The sequence below is a fragment of the Coptis chinensis genome, chromosome 5 (assembly GCF_015680905.1).
Source record: "Coptis chinensis isolate HL-2020 chromosome 5, ASM1568090v1, whole genome shotgun sequence".
NCBI lineage: Eukaryota > Viridiplantae > Streptophyta > Magnoliopsida > Ranunculales > Ranunculaceae > Coptis > Coptis chinensis.
In genome coordinates this window covers 648708-668841 of record NC_141460.1, presented here as the reverse complement: position 1 = coordinate 668841, position 20134 = coordinate 648708, and the positions used below count along the sequence as shown (strand labels likewise).

Genomic DNA, 20134 nt, shown 5'->3' with positions numbered 1-20134 from the left:
GGCTGAGGTAATTTGTTAATTCAAATCTTTAGTTATGGTGCTTTATTATAGATATCTCTTTAGTCAAATTTGAGCGACAACTAATTTTGTTTTTCCTAAAATTTTTAGATTGGAACGAGTCCTACACAAACGGTTGAGCTGCTTATAGACATACGTAAGTGAGGCAAACAAGAAGAACTCATTTCATCAATTTATCCAAATTTAGATGTCGTTGGCACAACATCACCAACTTTTCTAAATGAATGAACTATACTCTCTGCACGAAACGACGCCGCCAGTGTAATCAAAGAAGCAACTCTAAATTTGTTTCTTGGAGAAAAGCTTTCTTACTTAGCGGCAGATAAAATCATCGACGATGCTAACAATTCTGAAAACAATGGCTCCCGTTATCCAAGTGAGTTTCTTAACTCTCTTGATCCTCCCAGCTTGCCACCTTTTAATCTGCAACTGAAGGTCGGCTGCCCTATAATGTTGCTTAGGAATATTGCACCAAGAGATAGGATCTACAACGGGACACGACTAATCGTGCTTCGTTGTGAAAAAAGAGTGATTCAAGCAATAATTTTAACTGGGGCAAAAGCCGGAGAAACTATGTTTATTCCTAGAATCTCTCTGTCTCCATATGCTGTTGAGATGCCTTTTCCAATGTCAAGACGTCAATTTTCAGTGAGACTAGCATTTGTTATGACAATAAATAAGTCCCAAGGACAATCGGTGAAGTACGTTGGCGTTGATTTACAAACACCCGCATTTAGTCATGGACAGCTATATGTCGCACTATCAAGATGCACATCTTCCAAGAGGATTAGTGTTCTCTTACCACCCGGTCCATCTAACAGTACTACCAATATGGTGTACCCGGAAGTGTTGCTTTGATATTGTACAAGGGAAAACAATTTATGTTAATATATTAATTATACAAGTCTCATTCAAATAATGAACTACGTACTGTCAATTTGAAATTTGAAAGAAGCAAATCCAATGCTTTAATCCCTATAAAGACCCTTCTCCTTTTACTTTTTCAATTTTGTCAAACTTTATATTAAATTACAGTATGCAATAAATCATGCGTCATAAAGTGACACGTGTGTTCTTATCCCTTGACAATAATTGATCTTACATTATTTAAAACTGGCTCCATTATACCAAACCACTTATAACATTGACACACATGTGTTCGCAATGATTTTATGAAATTAATGACGTTGCAGATTTTTTTTTTTTTATATTATACTTAAAAACAAGTGTAAAAAAAAAAAAAGGTTTGTTTGACAAATTGATTTTTCTATATTAAATAATTCTTCGACTTGTGCTAAACAATATAACAATTTTTTGGAATCCCTCATACGACATTCCTCATGCTTAAACTATATATATATATATATATATATATATATATATATATATATATATATATATATATATATATATATATAAAAAAAAAAAAAAATAATAAGGGACACAAATATGTTTATTAAAAAAAACTTGCACCGCACGCGTTTGAGTGTAACAATATTAAAAAAAAAACCCCACCTTCTTATCTCTCCCTCTCTCTAAAAGAAACTCCAATCACCTATACACACACCCATCCACCCCCGTGAGTTTTATACCTTAAAACAATATTTATTTTCCTACATCCATGCTCATTTCTCCTTCTCATCAGAAACCTAACTTATCAATGGCCCAAAACAGCAGGCTAATTGTTCCCGAGCAAATTTTTTAACAAATTACAATAAAAGCATGTTCCAACCTTTTTTTATCGAATCAGAACGTAGCGTAGGGTTGGTTACCTCTTTTACATCCCCCCGATGTTGTAAAACTAATTCCGGTGAATATGCAAATCGGGGGATGTAAAAGAGGTAACCAACCTCTCGCTATAGCTCGATATATATATATATATATATATATATATATATATATATATATATATATATATATATATATATATATTGCTCATATCCCAACTTCCCGTATGAAACAAAATCTGGACTAAATGTATTCACGTGACTAATATTTTCTTTATTCTCTCTCCTCTATGGCTCTCTCCCCCCACACACTCTATCTCTCCACTTTTACTCTCACTTGTTCTCACACCCTCTCTCCTCTCTCCACTATAATAATCTCTCTCCAATTTTTGCTCCCAACACACTCACTCTGTCTCACCTAAATGTCTCCCTCTTTTTATCAATCTGTGCATCCCAATCTCTGTATTTTTTGAAACCCAATTTATGCAAGTGAATCCAAATCTATGCAGTCAATGAAACATATACTTGAAGAAGACCAAGAAATGTTTGTAATGGCTCTCTTTTAGAGAAGAGAAGAGCAAGAAATCTTTCAGAGGTTGTGACCATTGTAAAATTTCAGGTTAATCTTTGCTGAAGGATCAAGAATATTTACTAGACGGCCATAATATTATTATGTCAGGCTGGAAAGAAACAGTTCTAGATTTGTCGAAGTTTGTTGACAAGGGTGTACAAGTCAAGCTTACTGGTCAAAGACAAGTCACATGGACGCTCAAAGGATATGATCAGTTATTGAACCTTGTGTTCGATGAAGCAATCAAATCCACGAAAGATATGTAAAGGAGCATTTTAGTTTGCCTTTACATACAAGGGAGGAAGGAGAATGGGATTGGATTTGGGAAAGACCGAGTTCGTTGATAAGTGCACTGCCTACGTATCTTCTCTTGATTCTGGGGGGGAGAGAAGAATCAGGTCTGGCGTAGTTCATATGGGAGGTATTTATAGATGGTGAAAGTGAATCTTAACCCAACACGTGTAAAGATCAATACAAATGTAGGGTGGAGATTGTGGAGGCGTGTAAGAACTGTGCTAGTAGGTCTGCTGTAATGATGGGGATTAGTAGCAGGGGTTAGTAGCTTGTGGCAGTGGTCAGTAGCTGGCGGCAGTGATTTGTGTACGTGCATCTTTAGTCATGATTGCTTCTAGAAGGTGGGCTGAGTCATGATATAGAATGATCTGCGTAGTGATACGAACTGTTCTAGAGCGATCTCGTGGACGCGATTTGGTGGCGTAGGTCGGAGAAGTAAGTCGGAGGTCACTGTGGTATTTCCACCATGCTAAACATGTGCTTGATATTCCTAAATGAGAATATCACTCCCTCACACAGCCCCCTCTCAGTACGTTGTGCAGTTCATTGAAGCAATCTGCTGAGAGAACACAGTAGCGAGTGTTGAGCATACATGAAGAGACGAACTATTGCAAATGGAAATACCCAAGGAACTTTATAGATCGATTTGTACTATCCGGTGAACTGGTATCCGATAATAGTTAGCACGTGTATGGCATGTGAGCAAATCTGGCGATTCGCGAGAAAACGCCTCCCCCCATTTTTTCGATTTGAAAAGACAAGACAGCTTGTTGGAAGACATGTGCGGCTAGGGCTAGGGTGTAATCATAACGCTTTGGAAACTGGAGGGGTGGTTATACAAAACAACGTTGGCTATCTAAATCGCCATATTTTGCTTTTCTTTGCAGAAAAACTCACTACACCGAGAGTCTTCAGGTTAGTTTTTTGCCATTGTTGATCTTCTGCTCTCTGCTTCGTTCTTGCTTTTTGTAATTGAGTTGTTAGGTTGTTCATTTTGTTGTCTATTGTTAGAGTTGTGAGTGACAAGAGAAAGATGTCTGACTCAGACGATACGTGATCTAATGAGATTCACGAAGTTTCTTTTGGCTGGGATGACGCGGAGGAAGGGAAGGAAGAGTCAGTTTGTGGTGTGAGTGAGGGTGACAATGAGGATGATGATGTTGATGAGGCAAAAGGTGGAGAAGATGATGTCCGATCTGCATCTACGGTTGCTGTAACTATCACTTCAGGTCGCGATGAGAGGTCGTCGTCTAGTGGGCTGCCGCCTAGGGCTGTAGACAAACATGCTTTGAGGGCGGTCTGGAGATCCACGAGCCCGAACAGGACGCACGAGTCTTTAGCGATATGTATAATCCACCGAACTACGGAGTTATAATCTGTGAGGGGCAGCTGAGGGCGCATATGACGATACCGTTATCTAAACTGGTATGTGCGTTCTTGGACTTTTGTGGCAAAGCGCCCTGTCAGTTTGTGGGTAACACGTGGCGGTTGTTTAAGGTGTTTGACCTGTTGAACGCCAGCGGTGAGTACCGGATAGGGGTCGCTGATATTATTGAGCACTTCTCAGTAAAGCGATCTCGGGCGCTTAACTTTAGTTTGCAAACACGAGCTAAAAGGTCGAGCGTTATGGACGGTGTGAGTAACGAGTCTTGGGACAAAAGGCCGTTGCTGTTTGTTGGGAACTTCTGTGCCAGAGGGTACAGTGTGGAAAATAGGATATGTGACCTTACTGGTGGGTACCAGTACGCTATTTGAGTGTTTCAATATTGCATCTGTTGATTTTGTATTGACATTACTACTTTTTTGTCTGTGCAGAGCTCGTTATAGAGAAGGAAACTGATCGGCAGGTGATCGAGAAGTTCGCGAGGTTGACTCGAGCTCAGAAATGGGTGAAATGGCCTGCAGTTGCCCATTTCTTTGTGGAACGTGGAGGGCCTGCGATTAGGGAGAAAAGGAGGGTTCAGAAGAAGAGAGCTCGGGGTGAGGTGATCGGTGAAACATCTAGTGGACCTGTGATGGAAAAGCGTAAGAGCGACTTGGTGATGAGGGAAGATAAGAACTGAAGCCGTGCTGGGCTGAAGCGACCCCCTGGAGGTGCTGGTACCTCGGGGGCTGGAGTTGAGAGGGGTCAAGAGAATGCACCCTTCGACCTGGATGAAATCACCTTTGACATTCCTGAGCGAAGTCGCTTGCCGAAGAGGAAGGGCGACGATCCTGAGGCCCGACCTGCCAAGGTCGCAAGGGTAGTTGAAGTCGCACTTGGGGGTAGTTCTAGAACTGGTGGTGAAGGACGAACCGGTGGGAGGGCGGCTCGCAGTTCGAGGCCTAGGCCACTGCCTGACTTCAGCGTGCTAGGTGAAGAGACCACGGAGGTAGCTCCGACCAAGGTCGCTAGAGGTACTTCCGGGAAGATGAAGGGGAAGGCTGTTGTTAAAGAGACTGGCAAATGTCACTCCAGTGGTGGGAAAGATGAGCTGGAATGCAACCTAATGTATGTAGATGAGGCGTCTGGCAAAAAACGCTTTGTGAAGAGGTCGGATTGTAGCTACAAATCCGCACCTATAGCTGTGTGTTTGTTGGAGGGAATGACACTGGATGGTGATAGGAAGGATTTGGATTCCAAGGAGTTGGAGTCGAACTTAAGGGGAATGGATAAGGCGTGGTGCATGGTAAGTACCTCCTGTATTATGATTTGTCTGCCTTGTTGCACCTCGTGTTATTACTTGATAATCGACGCTGCGCACGGCTTATTACCTTATTGCCGCAGCTTATTCTTTGGGTACCGAAATTGAAAACGGCCGCTTTCGGTTATTTGAGATAGAAAAAGCATCGAGGTTGAGTCTCTAAGGGGCGAGCTCTCGACTCTTTGAGAAGCAAGAACTGGATGCTCTGAAGACGCAACTCACTTCATTGACTTTGGAGAAGTCGTCAGCTGTCAACGAGTCGGTCGAGCTGAGGCATGAGGTGGACGACCTGAAGAGAAAGTTAGCCGCAATGAATGCCTTTGCTGAAAGCTGCAAAACTGCCACGGTGTAGGCGAAGGAGGCCTATTTTGCCATTTGTGCTGAGGTAGAGGAGCTGGAGAAAAAATACGAGGATTTGCAGGAGGAACATGAATGTGGGGCTTTGGGTGATCGTAGGAACGAACCACTCGAAGATGCTAGTAATGTTCCTGAGGTCGTGCCTCCTTCTATTACCGTGTATTGGCGTCGACCTCGGGCTTGGGCGACACTGGATGTGACCGTTCGATGCGGTACGTGGCGACTTCCGACGACCCTAGCTCCTCCCCAGTGCTGAATGCACTCCTCTCAGAAAGCTTTGATAACGTTGTTTAAAGATGGTGGTTTAAGTCTGTGTTTGTATGTGGCTTTTGGCTTAAAACAATAGAATTGGTTTCCTGGGGTAACCTGGGCAGTTCGCCTTTCTTTTTGTTTGTGAAAATGATGAACGACTTGGCCTCCTTGAATGTTTTGGGGAGTTCAAGTAGTGATAACTGGTGGCTAACTGAGCTGGATTTCCTGAGTAGACTCAGCAGCTTGGTTAGCCTGTGAACTGCGACTTAACTGTGGTCGTCAGTTCGCTCTTTTGCTTGTATGGAATGCATGTCGCTTTATTTTGTTCAATTACTTGATGCTTTGCATATGATGTGTCTGATTGTGTTTTGTAAATGCGAGACTGTTGTTGCGACCTGTGGTAATAGTGAGACAGGCTAAACGACCTGTGAGCTTGTTGACACGTCATGCTTGTTATTCGTTTTTAGCATTGTAGGTTGCACATATCTTTAGGACGCATGAAGCGTTCTATGCTTTGGAGCAACATGGGCTACAGTACATGCGTGGCACGTGTAGGAATATGGGCGGTCGGGAGATATGAAATGATGGCTGCTAGGTGGCCTGACATTTGGCATCTCGATGCAATTATGACGTGCCTTGGGAAGGTACGCTACTTAGGCATAAGTAGAGCTATTAGGGGCTCAAGGGTATTTGTGCTCCTTCATCTTCAAGCTGTTCTGCACCAAATTTCTTGTGCTCTTACCTTCACTGATCAGCTGAGGTACGTGCTCTTCTTTACTTAGTTTGTCGTTGGATAAGAATGCTTTGTTCTTGTAGTAGTTCAATGATCTTTTAGTTTCGTTTATAGACTCGAGTATGGCCAGGCGACGTGGAGATGCTGCTGGTGGTGATGAGGGGACGAGGGAAACCTCTCCCCTTGTGATGGAGGAGATGGAGTTTAGACCCCATCCTCATGGGAACCATGGTAAGCGCAAAGCTGTTGATTCTGGTTCAAAGAAAGGCAAGCGTGCCAAGGTGGAGGGACGTGGGCGACCTAGAGGTATCGTGTTTAGGTCTCCCAGTCGTGGAGGGGGCAGCGACCTAAACCATGAAGAACATGGCAACCTGGGGCGAGGTCACAATGCTGCGGTTGGCAGTTCGTCCCAGCGTTCTGGTGATGTGGGTAGCAACTTCTTCTATGTTGGGACAACGGGGAAGAAGTGCATGGTCAAGCGTTCTGACTGCAGCTTCCATTCGGCCTCTATAGCGACCTGCCTCCTGGAAGGAATGGTGCTAGATGGGGATAAGGCTGAGCTGGACGATGAAACTTTGGAGACGACCCTGAAGACCACAAACTTGGCCTGTTGTTTGGTGAGGTTTTTTTTTTTTTGATGTTTTGTGGTGTGAATGATGATGATTAACGCCGCATTCTCTTTGCAGTTTTGGTGGGGTAACGATAAATTGAAGCGAAATGCGGCGTCGGGTAACGTCGATGGTGGTGCGCGGCCGAGTTGGTTAGGATTAAATCTTGCACGGGAAAAGCCGATAAGAAGAAGATGAAGGCCTTGAGGAAAAAACATCAGGAGGCACTGGAGGAGAAAAGTCGCGGCCGGTTAGTTCAATGATGGACCTGCGGGAAAATCTGGCGTCCGTGACTGAGTACGCCAAGCAGTGTCAAGTGGTGGCACACAAAGCGCAAAAGGAATATGATCGAACTTGTGAAGATCATGCTGTGCTGGCGGAATTGTACGTTGAACTACTGGAAAAGTAAGATCGTGAGGCTGAAGAAACTGCTGCACTTGTCGTAGCACGCGATGTGAGTAATATCCCTTCTACCAACGCCGCTCCGACTGATAAACATGTTGTTGGTGATGCTTGATTGTGATGTTGGATTTGTTTTCTTGTAAGTGAAGAAGAAGTTTTGGATATTCTGTTAGTTGTCCTCTCTGCAAGAGAGTTAAACAAGATAACCGGTTTTCTCGGTTTGCCTGAAAGCGGTTAAGCCTTTTGGTACGATACTTAACGAAATGGGCTTCCACGAAAGTGGCAGTTCGATATTTTGCAATATTTGTAAGAAATACCTATATGGATTTCCGCATTATAATTGTAAGTGATAGACAGATAAAATTCAATTCAAAATAATCTTCTCGTCAATGAAATACAATTTTAAATTATATTTTGAAGGAGTACACTAATAGAGCACACTTAGAGGTAGACTCAAGAAAAATAAGAGGTACTACATACATTATGTACTACATGCCTGGCAAAAATGATAAATATGAATAAGCTACTTGAATAATGCTCCTACTGGTTAGCCGTATAATACACATGTAATTTAGTTGTTGTCTGGTATTGTATTATCCTAATAAGAATCTGAATTTTGAAAAATCATATCAGACCCCAAGAAGGTGTACACTTTCATCAACATGCATGAGGTTCATGGCTTGTCAGTCACCGTGTACAATAACTGCAAAATAAAGATTAAGAAGAGTTGATGTTATAAAAGTTTCAAATTCCAATTCCCAAGTGTTTGATGTTTTATTGGTGTTTATTTATTTCTTTTGTTATCAAGGAAGAAACTTTTGATTGCTAGTATCCTCCTATTGTTATATGTCTTTTTCGTATGCAAAACAGATCTGTGAAGTAAGGGGAGTCAAAGTCTCAACGTATGTATCTAATATTACAATTAAATGTCGATCAATCCCGCGTAACTTTCTATTAACAATTGAATACTTATATTTATATTACACTGAAAAACGAAAGAAGATAACCAGTCTTATTAAGCACTATAGAAAGAGTATCACCAAAGTTATATGGTTTTTGCCATATTTGTTTAATATTCAAAGCAATTAATCGAGGCCTAGAACCGAGAAGAATGAGTTCTTAGGTATATGTTGTCTTCAAAGGTTTGTGAAATAATTTCCTACAATTTATCCCGAGTTGAAAATGGTCCGCATATAATGTTCATGTTGCTTGACCTTGCTGAAGCTAGAGGTGTTGGGGTAATCCGCATGCTCTCCTCCATTGAGTTATAGAATAAAAAGATGCATATTAGATATATCGATAATGTTGCATAGCCTGCCAAACAAACTTTTGCAAATCAACTCTACTATTATGAACACATCATTTGATAGAAGAATTTATTACACTGAAAATAAATTTAATAACTAACAGAATCCATGGGGGCAAAGAGAAAAGAAAATGTACCTTTCAGAAACTATTTTGTATTTATAGCAAATGACTTGTTGATGTGATAAAAATCCATATCTGAAGGGAAGAATGGAGATGCGATTTAATCATAAAATTTAAGACTTTGAATAGAAACCCAAATGCCATCAAATACATATATCATCAATTTACGACAGTCTAATGTTCTGGATTTGCTTGAATTATCCAAAGTTCTTAATAAGTTATAATTAACAAATCAATATAGTATTTGCAAGCCTATATGTTAGATATATATGTAGTTTAATTTACATTGTCTTTCTTTTATATTCCATTATTCCTAGTTTCCCACTAAGTTGCATTGTAAAACTTTTGAAAAAGAGTAAAGGTTATCCACTATAGTACAATTAGTACAGTAAACATAGATGACTATCACTGATTATTAATAATGTAAACTACCATTCAAGAAAGATGCAACACAACCAATACTCCTGGCCATATTGCTAAAACAGTTAAGATCATTGATATGCGGTCAATTGTGCATTGTTTTTTGAGTCTAGTAAAACAAATCTGCACTGGTTTGTAGTTGAACATATTCTTCTCAACAAAACCAATTAGTCAACTGTCATTATAGGATTCCTAAATGGCTAGTTTTGACCAACATGTAAGTTACTTATACTAAGCATTTAAGTTACACCATAAAAGTTAAAATCCGTATTCGTGTGTGACATAATTAATGTACAATTGAAATTTCGTATTAAGTAGCATATTAGAAATCTTTTATACTAATTGAGTCGTATAAACATGCTAAACAGATAAAGTTTTGAATATGTGCAACGTGAAGTGAATACAATTTTTACTTTTGTTGAATTATAATAATTATGGAATGAGTGACACAATGAACGTTTTGATGTTATGAGCAAGAATAATTTTGTTGACCTTTTACAACGCTAGAGTAGCACCTCTGGATACACAATGTTGGTGGTGCAATTAGGTGAACCTGGTGGTAGGAGGATAGTAATTTTTTTGAAGATGTGCATCTCGACAGTGCGACAATATAGTTGGCCATGACTGACTAAATGCAGGTGTTTGTAAGTGTTGAAAAGAAACCAATTGAATTACCCTTTCCTAGAACAATGAGCTAAGTCCCTTATAGGCATTGTAGTAGCTCCAGTGACCTTCTCGGGTCATTTTCAAAACAATATTTGTGTCATATACCACCCTCCTATTTCCCTCTCCACATGACTGCTTTTGTGCAAACAAAGTGGTCAATTCCACATGCCCATAATATCACATAATCACATAGATTAATCAATATTGAGAATGCAAAATACAACAATGAGTTACAACAAAAAATTATACAATTTTCTTAACTATTTGGTGCCAATCGATGGAAAGAGTAGAAAGTGATGGATAGATCTATCTAAGGATTGAAGTCGATTCTACTATTGTTGTTCATGTTTTTGGTGGTAAGGTGGTCCCTTAAGAGCTGAGGAGCAAGTTATAGACCCAAAATCAGTATATTTCTTACAGATAATGCGGGAGAAATAACTAAATTTATCCTGAAACGAAAACCATAGATTGTCTAACCATTTATATAATAAATTAAATCCCAACACCCTTAAAAATGCTTACACCATGGCTGTAAAATTGGTTGAACCCTTGCAATGTAGAGAAAATATAATTATCATTTCATTGTGGTGGAAATATGAACAGGCATTGCAACAATGTAAGTAGAAAATAAAAGATGTGCTACTAGAGAAACACACATGAGAAATTACCTATTCAAGGGATATGACCTTTCAATTGTGGCAAGTTGAACGAAGTCCTAATAATTCTAAGCATACGTTGATGACCTACTCAAGAATGAACAAATGAACCGAGACAATTCCCAAAACAGTAAACTACAATTCTTTCAATTACACAGGATTAAACAAAAAGAACTGAAAAAAGTATTTGAAGATCAAAGAACCACAAACAAAGTACCCGTTATCTCCACCATTTGAAGAAGTGTTGAAAGAGTTGAAATTGGAGTGTTTTTTTAGGAGTGATTTTGTTTTTGGCGTGAAAAAAAGTAAAATTAGGGTATTTTTTTTTAGCGTGGAGAAAAGGAAAATTAGTGGCCGGGTGAACTTTTTCTTTTTTATTAACGGTTTTTCTTTTGGGAATTTTTAAAAAGTGGGAATCTTAAAAGAAAGTAATTCATGGCCGTAGGATCTCCCAAAACTATTTTCTTCCTAACCGCTTGATATAAATACATAAAAGACCAAACTGCTTTATTATATAGATAAATTCTAACCTTTCAATTGTGGTAAGTTGAACGAAGTCCTAATAATTCTAAGCATACATTGATAACCTGCTCAAGAATGAACAAATGAACTGAGACAATTTCCAAAACAGTAAACTACAATTCTTTCAATTACACAGGAATAAGCAAAAAGAACTGAAAAAAGTATTTGAAGATCAAAGAACCACAAAGAGAGTACCCGTTATCTCTACCATTTGAAGAAGTGCTGAAAGAGTTGAATTTGGAGTGTTTTTTTATGAGTGCTTTTGTTTTAGGCGTTAAGAAAAGGAAAAACAGGGTATTTTTTTTTTAGCGTGGAGAAAAGGAAAATTAGAGGTCGGGCGAACTTTTTCTTTTTTATTAACGGTTTTTCTTTTGGGAATTTTTAAAAAGTGGGACTCTTAAAAAAAGTGATTCATGGCCGTAGGATCTCCCAAAATTGTTTTCTCCCTAACCGCTTGATATAAATGCATAAAAGACCAAACTGCTTTATTATATAGATATATCTATATCTTAATATTAAAGCTCCCACAAGGGGTATTTTTTCAAGCTCTATTAAAATTTCACGTCATCAACTTAATAGTTAACTTAAAACGGGAAACTCTTTTCCTTTTAGAATCCAACTTCAAACGGGAATCTCCTTTTCTTTTAAAACCAAAACTCAAATAGTAGTATAAAAACTATTTATTTCCAAATTAAAATAGGATTCCTCCCCCAATTAAAAAATACGGGTTTTTAAAACTTAATTAAAACAATTCGTTAGAAAATTAAAATGGGTTTTTAAGACTTGATTAAAACAATTTGTTAGGAAATTAAAACAAGTTAGCGACAAAAACAGGAATCACGATTTGTTATGATTGTTGAGCAAATTTTTAAAAGAGCCGGTGCATATGCACTGATCTACTTTTTAGTATCTTAATATTAAAGCTCCTACAAAGAGTATTTTTCGAGCTCTATTAAAATTCTACATCATCATCTCCTATTAAAACGGGAATTTCTTTCCTATTTATTAGACATTTCTAATTAAAACGGGAATCAATTTCCTATTAAAATAGAAATTCCTCCTCTATTAGAAAAAAAAAATTCGATAAAACCTTTGAGTGATGATACTAGAGGTCTGGGGGTCAAATCCCGCCAGTATGTTCACTACACCAGAAATGGCAAAAAACGATGGTTAAATCCGTCCTAAATCGAGATTTACGACGGAAAATGATGTCCCAGACTCCGTCGTAAATAGTGTTGTCGTTAATATTAACGACGGGAATTAGTGTGGTAAGCTGAATTAGAACTGCGACGGGCTTGAGACAGTTTATGCCGTCGTTAAATATAGGACACTCAAAACCGTCGTATATTTGTTTTCCAATGCAACTGCGTATTTTCAAAACTGGAACTCTACCAGCAGTCGTAAATTTGTGTCCTTACTTTAGGACATGCATTTCCGTCGTACAAGTTTAAGGTAATTTTTTTAATAATTTTTTTTTGTAGAATCTATTTTTCCAGACCCCCATCTGATTTAAGGTTTCTCAGATGATAAAATCAATTAGTCAAACAACATACTAAAACAACATATTCCAAAAATTGATATATACATTAATAATTTCCAATTTACAATATTTTCAAGCTTATGATTACCAACAACTAGGCTTTCAAAGTATACACAGAAGAATAAGAACATAATGAAAAAACAATTTGAAATTCCTATCTTCATCACCTTTGCACGCACATTTTGTTCTTTCGTGTGAATCACATAGCCTTTCATGACGGTAAACAGCTTTGAGATCGGAGTTTTCTAGGTGCTAGCCCACGTAGAGACAAACAACACGGCAGGAGCATTATCAATCCGACGCCACTCCACACAGAGAAGTGAGTTCACAAGAGTTGACTTCATTCAATTCGTTTCGTCTTTCCGAATGAAACGGGAAGTTATTGTACAAGACTACTTATGGCCAGATCCAACTTGCCTTCGGTCTGCCAAGATCCAACTTCTCTTCGTAAAGCTGGCCCAACATGAGCGGAACCTGCAGGTATATCTTAGTTGTTGATGTACCTTTACATAAGATAACCATACTCTTATAGGTGTCTTTTCTAAGTCAAGTACCACATGCAACAACTATGAAGTTTGTACCAAATTCTCATATCACAACCACGTGCAAAGCTTCTTAATTAATAGATATGCATAGTCTAAATTCATGTCCACTTAGCAACCACATCACCACATAAATAAAAGGTCTAAACGAAACAATTAATTATTAAACACAAACAATCCCAGCCCTCTCTATACAACAAAAAGTATAAAGAGGCCCTGTAGGGAGAAAAATAGAATGTAAAGAAACACCAACAAAGTCGACAAAACAACTTTCCAAGCAAGCTATAAGCAGATCAGTAGGTGTTTAAGTGTAGTGTGTGGTTTAAAGTAATACTTTGGAGGTTCTGGGCCTGGATCTACCTGTAGAACCTTCTTACAATCAACTTAATATCCCAGTCTCCATAACCATGTCGACCACACCAACCTCCACTAACATATGTCAAAAGCCTAGTAAGATAAGGAGAGACCAGTTCACTGGAATCTGACCACAAAAGACTCACTCCAATAGGCTAGCCAACATGACTGAATGTCAGCCTCACGAACTGAGGCAAAGAAGTAGCACACACTAAGGCAGAAGGTGTGCACGAATATTATACATGGATGGTCTGCTATCAAAAAGTATGCTTCAAGAATTGGCATTTATCAAATGACAGTAATTCCCACCTTGCAGATAGCATCAATTTCATCAAAAATTATAACATGCAACTCACTTTGATCTCCTGAAAAGAAAAGAAAAAAAAATCGAGTCATTACATACTGGACTGGAAAGCGGAAAGTAAACATGAGATATTAATGTGTGAACTTTCTTTACCTCAGGTCCTTTGGTCATTTTCAGCACAGCAAATAAATCCCTCACATTCTTTTCCGTTTCTCCAACAAATTTACTTAAAACCTCAGGCCCATTAACAATCTGGAGTTCATGGATAATATAGTCAAATAGCGGAGAAGAAAAACAGCAGATTACAAAATTTCTTGATCAATAAACTAGCTTTGAATCAATATCTAAGAACCACCAGTGAAATATTACTATGCATTACCCAAAGACAGAAAGACAATGATACCTCATCCTTTTCTGCTTGCAAAAAAAACGGTCCATGAAAAGAACTTAAGAATAGAATACTTTTATGGAAATTTTACAATATATAACTAAATAACAATGTTTCATTCATATCTACGCAATCCAGGCTCATGGCTTCTTACTTGTAAAAGTTTATTCTTACACTCACCAATTCATAATTTAAAAACAATGACTGAGCTTTACTCACATTGTCAACACATCCAAAATTATTCTAAGACTCATGTTCTCTGTCATGATAAAGATCACCACACTTTCTCCAAATACGCGTAAAGAGCTAGTGTTCAAAATTTTGTGCAAGAAAGCACGTTCACAGTTAAATAAACATACGACATTTTTGCCCGGGGTCTCTAACGTGCTATTGTACATAGTGTGGTTTGTACCTTAGACTACACAAAATCTTAGGATGAATAAGAATATTTTCGTAAAGATTTGTCCCGTTGCAAGAATATTTTCATACAGATTTGTCCCGTTGCAACTCCAAAGGAAGCCCCGAACCGTACCATGGTTCCTTTATTGAGAACTCTAAAAGGTGTGGCTTCCTTTGAGCCTCTTCTAGCTTTTATGATAGAGCTTCTTGGATCATGCAAGTCCTTATCTTCCTCTCACATTAGCTGCATCTGGAAGATTATTGATTCTGCAATTAGCCAGAGAATATAGTCCTAAAAACAGGAGGCGTGTTGACGGATTAAGAGCCGCCATCCATCAACATAAGTTAATTGCCCCAATTCACTTGTGGTCTCAATTGAGATCTAAATATTATATGTTAAGATGTAGCTAGAAATATCTTATTTGAGGAGGTATCAGCTCGTTGTTAGCATTATTTTCATTTTATGAACCCTATTTTCAAAGGGGAGCAGCAGATACGAGTAGATTAACACGAGTAGAACTCTATTTTATGAACTCTATTAACCCAAACTATATTTTTTTTAGAAACTAAAGAAAATTAAAATAAAAACGGATGCACAAACACTTTTATGGTATTAAGATTAGAAATGTTCCGAAATCCAATTAAGGATTTCCTTGTTGTTTCTTAAGATCATCTGTGAAGCCGTGAAGCGATGATTACAAAAAGGTAATAAGATATTTCAAACTTCGGAAGTTCAGTTTTGGAACTATTGGCATATAAACAATATTAATTAATTTATAAGCCAAAGTAACCAATAACCAATAATACTCTCACGGAACTAATAGCCTCTGTTTCTTACCAAACAACGAAATAATACTAATGACCTCTATTCCTCTAATTTTACTAATAATCCATAATAGAGACATCATGATACCTTTAGTTCCTTTCCATCTAACATTTTCCCAATCTGCCAAGCCATTAGTCTTTCCAGTGCCAGGAGGCCCATAAAGCAGCATTCCTTTAACGATAGATGAATGCACCAGATCAACTATTCAAAATATTGAAACTGATTATAAATATGTGCATTACTTGCTAGTCACATGGGAAGGAAAAACACGAGATGCAAATGCATGCTCTTCGAAATATGTCAGCAAACTCTGCACTTAAACCACCTATACCGAGTGATTCAAGATTAAACTCCTTATGCCAAAAAATGTGACTACTGGCAGCTTCGCGCTGGTTGACTATCTGAACATTTCAATATAAAACAACTAGATGAGTACCTTGCCATCAATTTTAACTAAATAAAGATATCAACTTACAATGGTTGCCGTCAATTTTAAGTTTTTAACTGACTAAAGATATCAACTTACAAGGGAAATTGAAGTCGATAGTAAGAACGCAGATGAGAATTGACAGGTATGTGATAAAGTTACTGAAAATAACCTTGATACCACTGGCCTTTGATGCTTCAAACACAATGTATATATCAGCAGATATCATCCCTCTCTCAAGGGTATTAGACTTCTCCTGCCCCTCCACCGCAGCTTGACTGACGGTAAACACGAAATTGGTTCCAAGATATTCAAAAGGAACCTTCTGCCCCACAGTCATAATCTGCACTTTCACAAGAAATTCAAACATAAATATCTGTGGTTATGAGCCGCATTTATTTTCTTTTTCCTTTAAAGAACAAAGGAAAGAAGAAAGCATTGTCCCTCAACTGACTTCAATTTTTAACATTGATAGCTACTTAACTAGGTATTGTGACAAAAATATATCCAAAAGAATACATAGCAGTGCAAAGTGACAAACACTAGTAACAACTAATCTGAAATATCAGATGACACCATATAATAAGAATAATACACTACTAAAAATATACTAATTCGTAGAAACGGCTACTTGACCATCTCGACAAATGTCAGTTAAATCAAGTAACCAATCCTCGAATCAAAAGAAAACAACAAATATGTAAACAATATCCCAGAAACCCTAATTTATGTTTCCTCCAATTTATTTTCTAAGTGAAGAAACTCCAACTTTACCCAAGGGACACCACAAAAGAGACTCGACATCATATAAATCAACCAAATGCAATCAATATATATATATATATATATAAACAATGAATTTTCAATACACAAAAGGAGAGGTCCAAGAAAGAACAATGACCTCATCTAGCTCTTTCTTAAGATCTTCCAGCTGTTCTTTCAGTAGGTCTGATTCTTTTTCTGCATTACTAGTTCTGCACTCCATCCATTCAAGGTAGAACAAGATTAAAACAAAGCCGCAATCTTCACAACAAAAAGCAATTTGAAAGAACCCACCCTCAACAAAAGAGTCATTAAACCCACTACCTAATTACCCATCCATCCAGGGCCAGCGATACAACAGTACTATACTGAGACGCAAATCATGTATCTTAAGGTAGTAGAGCACACCTATAACTGTGTCAACAAATTAGTGATGGGCTTAATCACTCTCTCAACAAGAGAGAGTTCCTTACAATTGTAAACAATATATACTAGCTAAAAATCAATAACTAAAAAACTCATTTCCAAGTTTTCATTTCATGTAAACAGATACTAAGTTTAAGGTTAATCCTCATTATTCTATCTACAAAAAGAATAATAACATATCCAAAATCAGTAAAGAAGAAAAAATAAATGTTACCTTGAAGTGAACATGTAGAGCAGACCTGTTCCATAGCTAGCCCGGGTTGAACCATATTCCGTGGAAGCACACGTTTTGGGACAGACAAATCGATTAGGTCAAAAAATCCATTCCAGTTCCCTTTACTAGTAAGGGGAAGTCAAAAGCACGGGCTAAAAAGAATTAGGAAAGCTCATGCTTCGTAATAAGGATCAGAATAGCTGACCTTATCGAAACAAAGGGCGACTCGGTTGTTTCGCAAGACAACCAAGCGAGTGTGGTACAACTCACTAGTCACAAATTGGAGCTATCTATCAGATGCTTAACACAAGCAATCCAAACTGTTACTAGATTCAATCAACTCATCAATCAGTCTAATAAAGTAAACATCATAATATATATATCAGGATCAAAAGTCAATATCTATAGGCTTGCGACAGAGAATAGTTAATTAACTACTAAATTTTCTAATACAACAATAACCAACAAAGTTCACAGTACATATCATGTTAAAAAGTTGAAACATTCACTGAATTAACCCTCATTAATCTATCCACAAAAGAATAATAACAGATCTAAAATCAGGAAAGAACAAAAAAAAAAAAAGTTACCTTGAAGTGAACACGTAGAGCAGACCCTTTAGCCTTCCAAGCTGAAAATAAAGTAAACATCATAATATATATATCAGAAACCCTAGACTGGAAATTGGGGTTTTGAAATTGAGGTCTGGAAGAAAAAAACACGAAAATTGATGATAGAGAGAGAGGGGGAATACCAAAACTTTAGAGAGAGATGAGGGAGTTACCAAACTTGAGAGAGAGATGTAGCTCTTACCGATTTGAGAGAGATTTGAAGCTCTCACTGTTAAATCACTCCTGCCAAAGCTTTACTTCAGAGCCCTCCCACCAAAGCCCTCAATTTCCTTACACTAGGGTTAGGGTTAATGAAAGAAAAAAAAAAGTATTGAGGCGGGATAGTGAAATATTGGGCTCACCTTCTCTCTGAAAATTCATCTACGACGGTCACTGAAAATGGGAAAGACAATAAATCTTGTCTCTAATTTGGGACGATAACTAATGTCCTGTAGTTAATCTTAGTCAACCTAAACAACAAATACGACGGGTCCAAACAATTTAGGACGACATTTCTCCTTCTTAATTAGAGACGGGGTATATAGTCCTTAGAATGTGTCCTATTTCCAGAATTCTTGTGTAGTGGTTACTGATCTCATTTAAAACAGGCTTGCCAATAAAAAAATAAAAATAAAAAATCTAACACTTCTAATTAAAATGGGAATTCCTTCCCTATTGAAAATGAAAAATATAGCATATCTAAATTAAAACGAAAATCATTCTCCTATTAAAACGAAAATCATATTTCTAAATTAAGTCAACTATTAAAACGGGGTTAAAAAATGGGTTTATAAAACTTAATTAAAACAATTTGTTAGAAAATTAAAACGGGTTTTTAAAACTTAATTAAAACGATTTGTTAGGAAATTAAAATAGGTTAGCGACAAAAACAGGAATCACGATTTGTTATGATTGTTGAGCAAATTTTTAAAAGAGCCGGTGCGTATGCACGGGTCTACTTTCTAGTATCTTAATATTAAAGCTCCTACAAAGAGTATTTTTCGAGCTCTATTAAAATTCCACATCATCATCTCCTATTAAAACGGAAATTTCTTTCCTATTTATTAGACACTTCTAATTAAAACAGGAATCAATTTTCTATTAAAACAGAAATTCTTCCTCTATTAGAAAAAAGAAATTAGGTAAAACCTTTGAGTGATGATACCAGAGGTCTGGGGGCGAATCCCCCCAGCATCAAAGAGTTAATGATCTCATTTAAAACATGCTTGCCAATAAAAAATAAAAAAATAAAAAAAATAAAAAATCTAACACTTCTAATTAAAACGGGAATTTCTTCCCTATTGAAAATAAAAAATATAGCATATCTAATTAAAACGAAAATCATTCTCCTATTAAAACGGAAATCATATTTCTAAATTAAGTCAACTATTAAAACGGGGTTAAAAATGGGTTTATAAAACTTAATTAAAACAATTTGTTAGAAAATTAAAACGGGCTTTTAAAACTTAATTAAAACGATTTGTTATGAAATTACAATAGGTTAGCGACTAAAACGGGAATCACGATTTGTTAGAAAATTTCTATATGTATATAGTTATAGTTGTTGAACATGTTTTCAAAAGAGCTGGTGCGAATACACGAGCCTACTTTCTATTATACTAGTAGTATCTCCTATAACTATCATGGACTCTTAAATTCATCCGGGTATTTTTCTTACGCATAATACCCCTGAATGAATACTTAAATAAAAAACACCCATATAATATTTAGAAGGGCTGCTTCGTCTTTCTCGCCCTTTGCAAATTTAATGTACCCATTTTGTCTTTACATTGAAGTAATTGTTTAACACCTTTGAATAGTATTAATTGGTCATTTTGTCTTTCCAGTGATCAGGTATGTAGGTATTTTCAATTGTTCTTGGTTATATAGTTTGTTTTGGTAGCATGTTATTTCATTAATTTATTTATATTAATGTTGTCTAATATTGCCTCATGAATTGTTGTTTCTCTTACTAACTTTTGACAATTTGGATATCCCTTTTA

General features: G+C 37.2%; 1 protein-coding gene across 27 annotated transcripts; it reads right to left on the bottom strand.

The window, feature by feature from the left end:
- Positions 1–12903: 12903 nt before the first annotated feature.
- Positions 12904–18611, bottom strand: LOC147496180 (vesicle-fusing ATPase-like). 27 transcript variants are annotated; one of them, XR_015194520.1, is made up of 12 exons: positions 18334–18584; positions 18111–18151; positions 17726–17810; positions 17521–17545; positions 17020–17092; positions 16291–16461; positions 16023–16092; positions 15779–15892; positions 14999–15115; positions 14232–14330; positions 14084–14139; positions 12904–13352 (listed from the first exon to the last, which is right to left on the bottom strand). XR_015194520.1 is itself a non-coding variant. In XM_086559169.1 (11 exons), the coding sequence occupies exons 5-10, from the start codon at positions 17532–17534 to the stop codon at positions 14113–14115; spliced, it is 498 nt and encodes a 165-aa protein (XP_086415295.1). In that variant the 5' UTR covers positions 17535–17545; positions 17726–17840; positions 18111–18151; positions 18334–18427; positions 18494–18611; the 3' UTR covers positions 12904–13352; positions 14084–14112. The 27 variants fall into 27 exon arrangements, 17 of the variants coding, with proteins under 17 accessions (XP_086415295.1, XP_086415297.1, XP_086415294.1 ...); XR_015194519.1 differs by having other exon boundaries at positions 17726–17840; positions 18334–18577; XR_015194517.1 differs by having other exon boundaries at positions 14956–15115; positions 17521–17810; positions 18334–18603.
- Between the last annotated feature and the right edge of the window lie 1523 nt (positions 18612–20134).

Excerpts from the sequence above, each read along its gene's own strand:
- LOC147496180 (XM_086559169.1), bottom strand. Across the intron at positions 16,462-17,019 it reads TTAAGAAAGAGCTAGATGAG|ATTATGACTGTGGGGCAGAA; the intron begins GTCATTGTTCTT and ends GTGAAAGTGCAG. Across the intron at positions 14,331-15,778 it reads TAGATGGAAAGGAACTAAAG|ATTGTTAATGGGCCTGAGGT; the intron begins GTATCATGATGT and ends CATGAACTCCAG.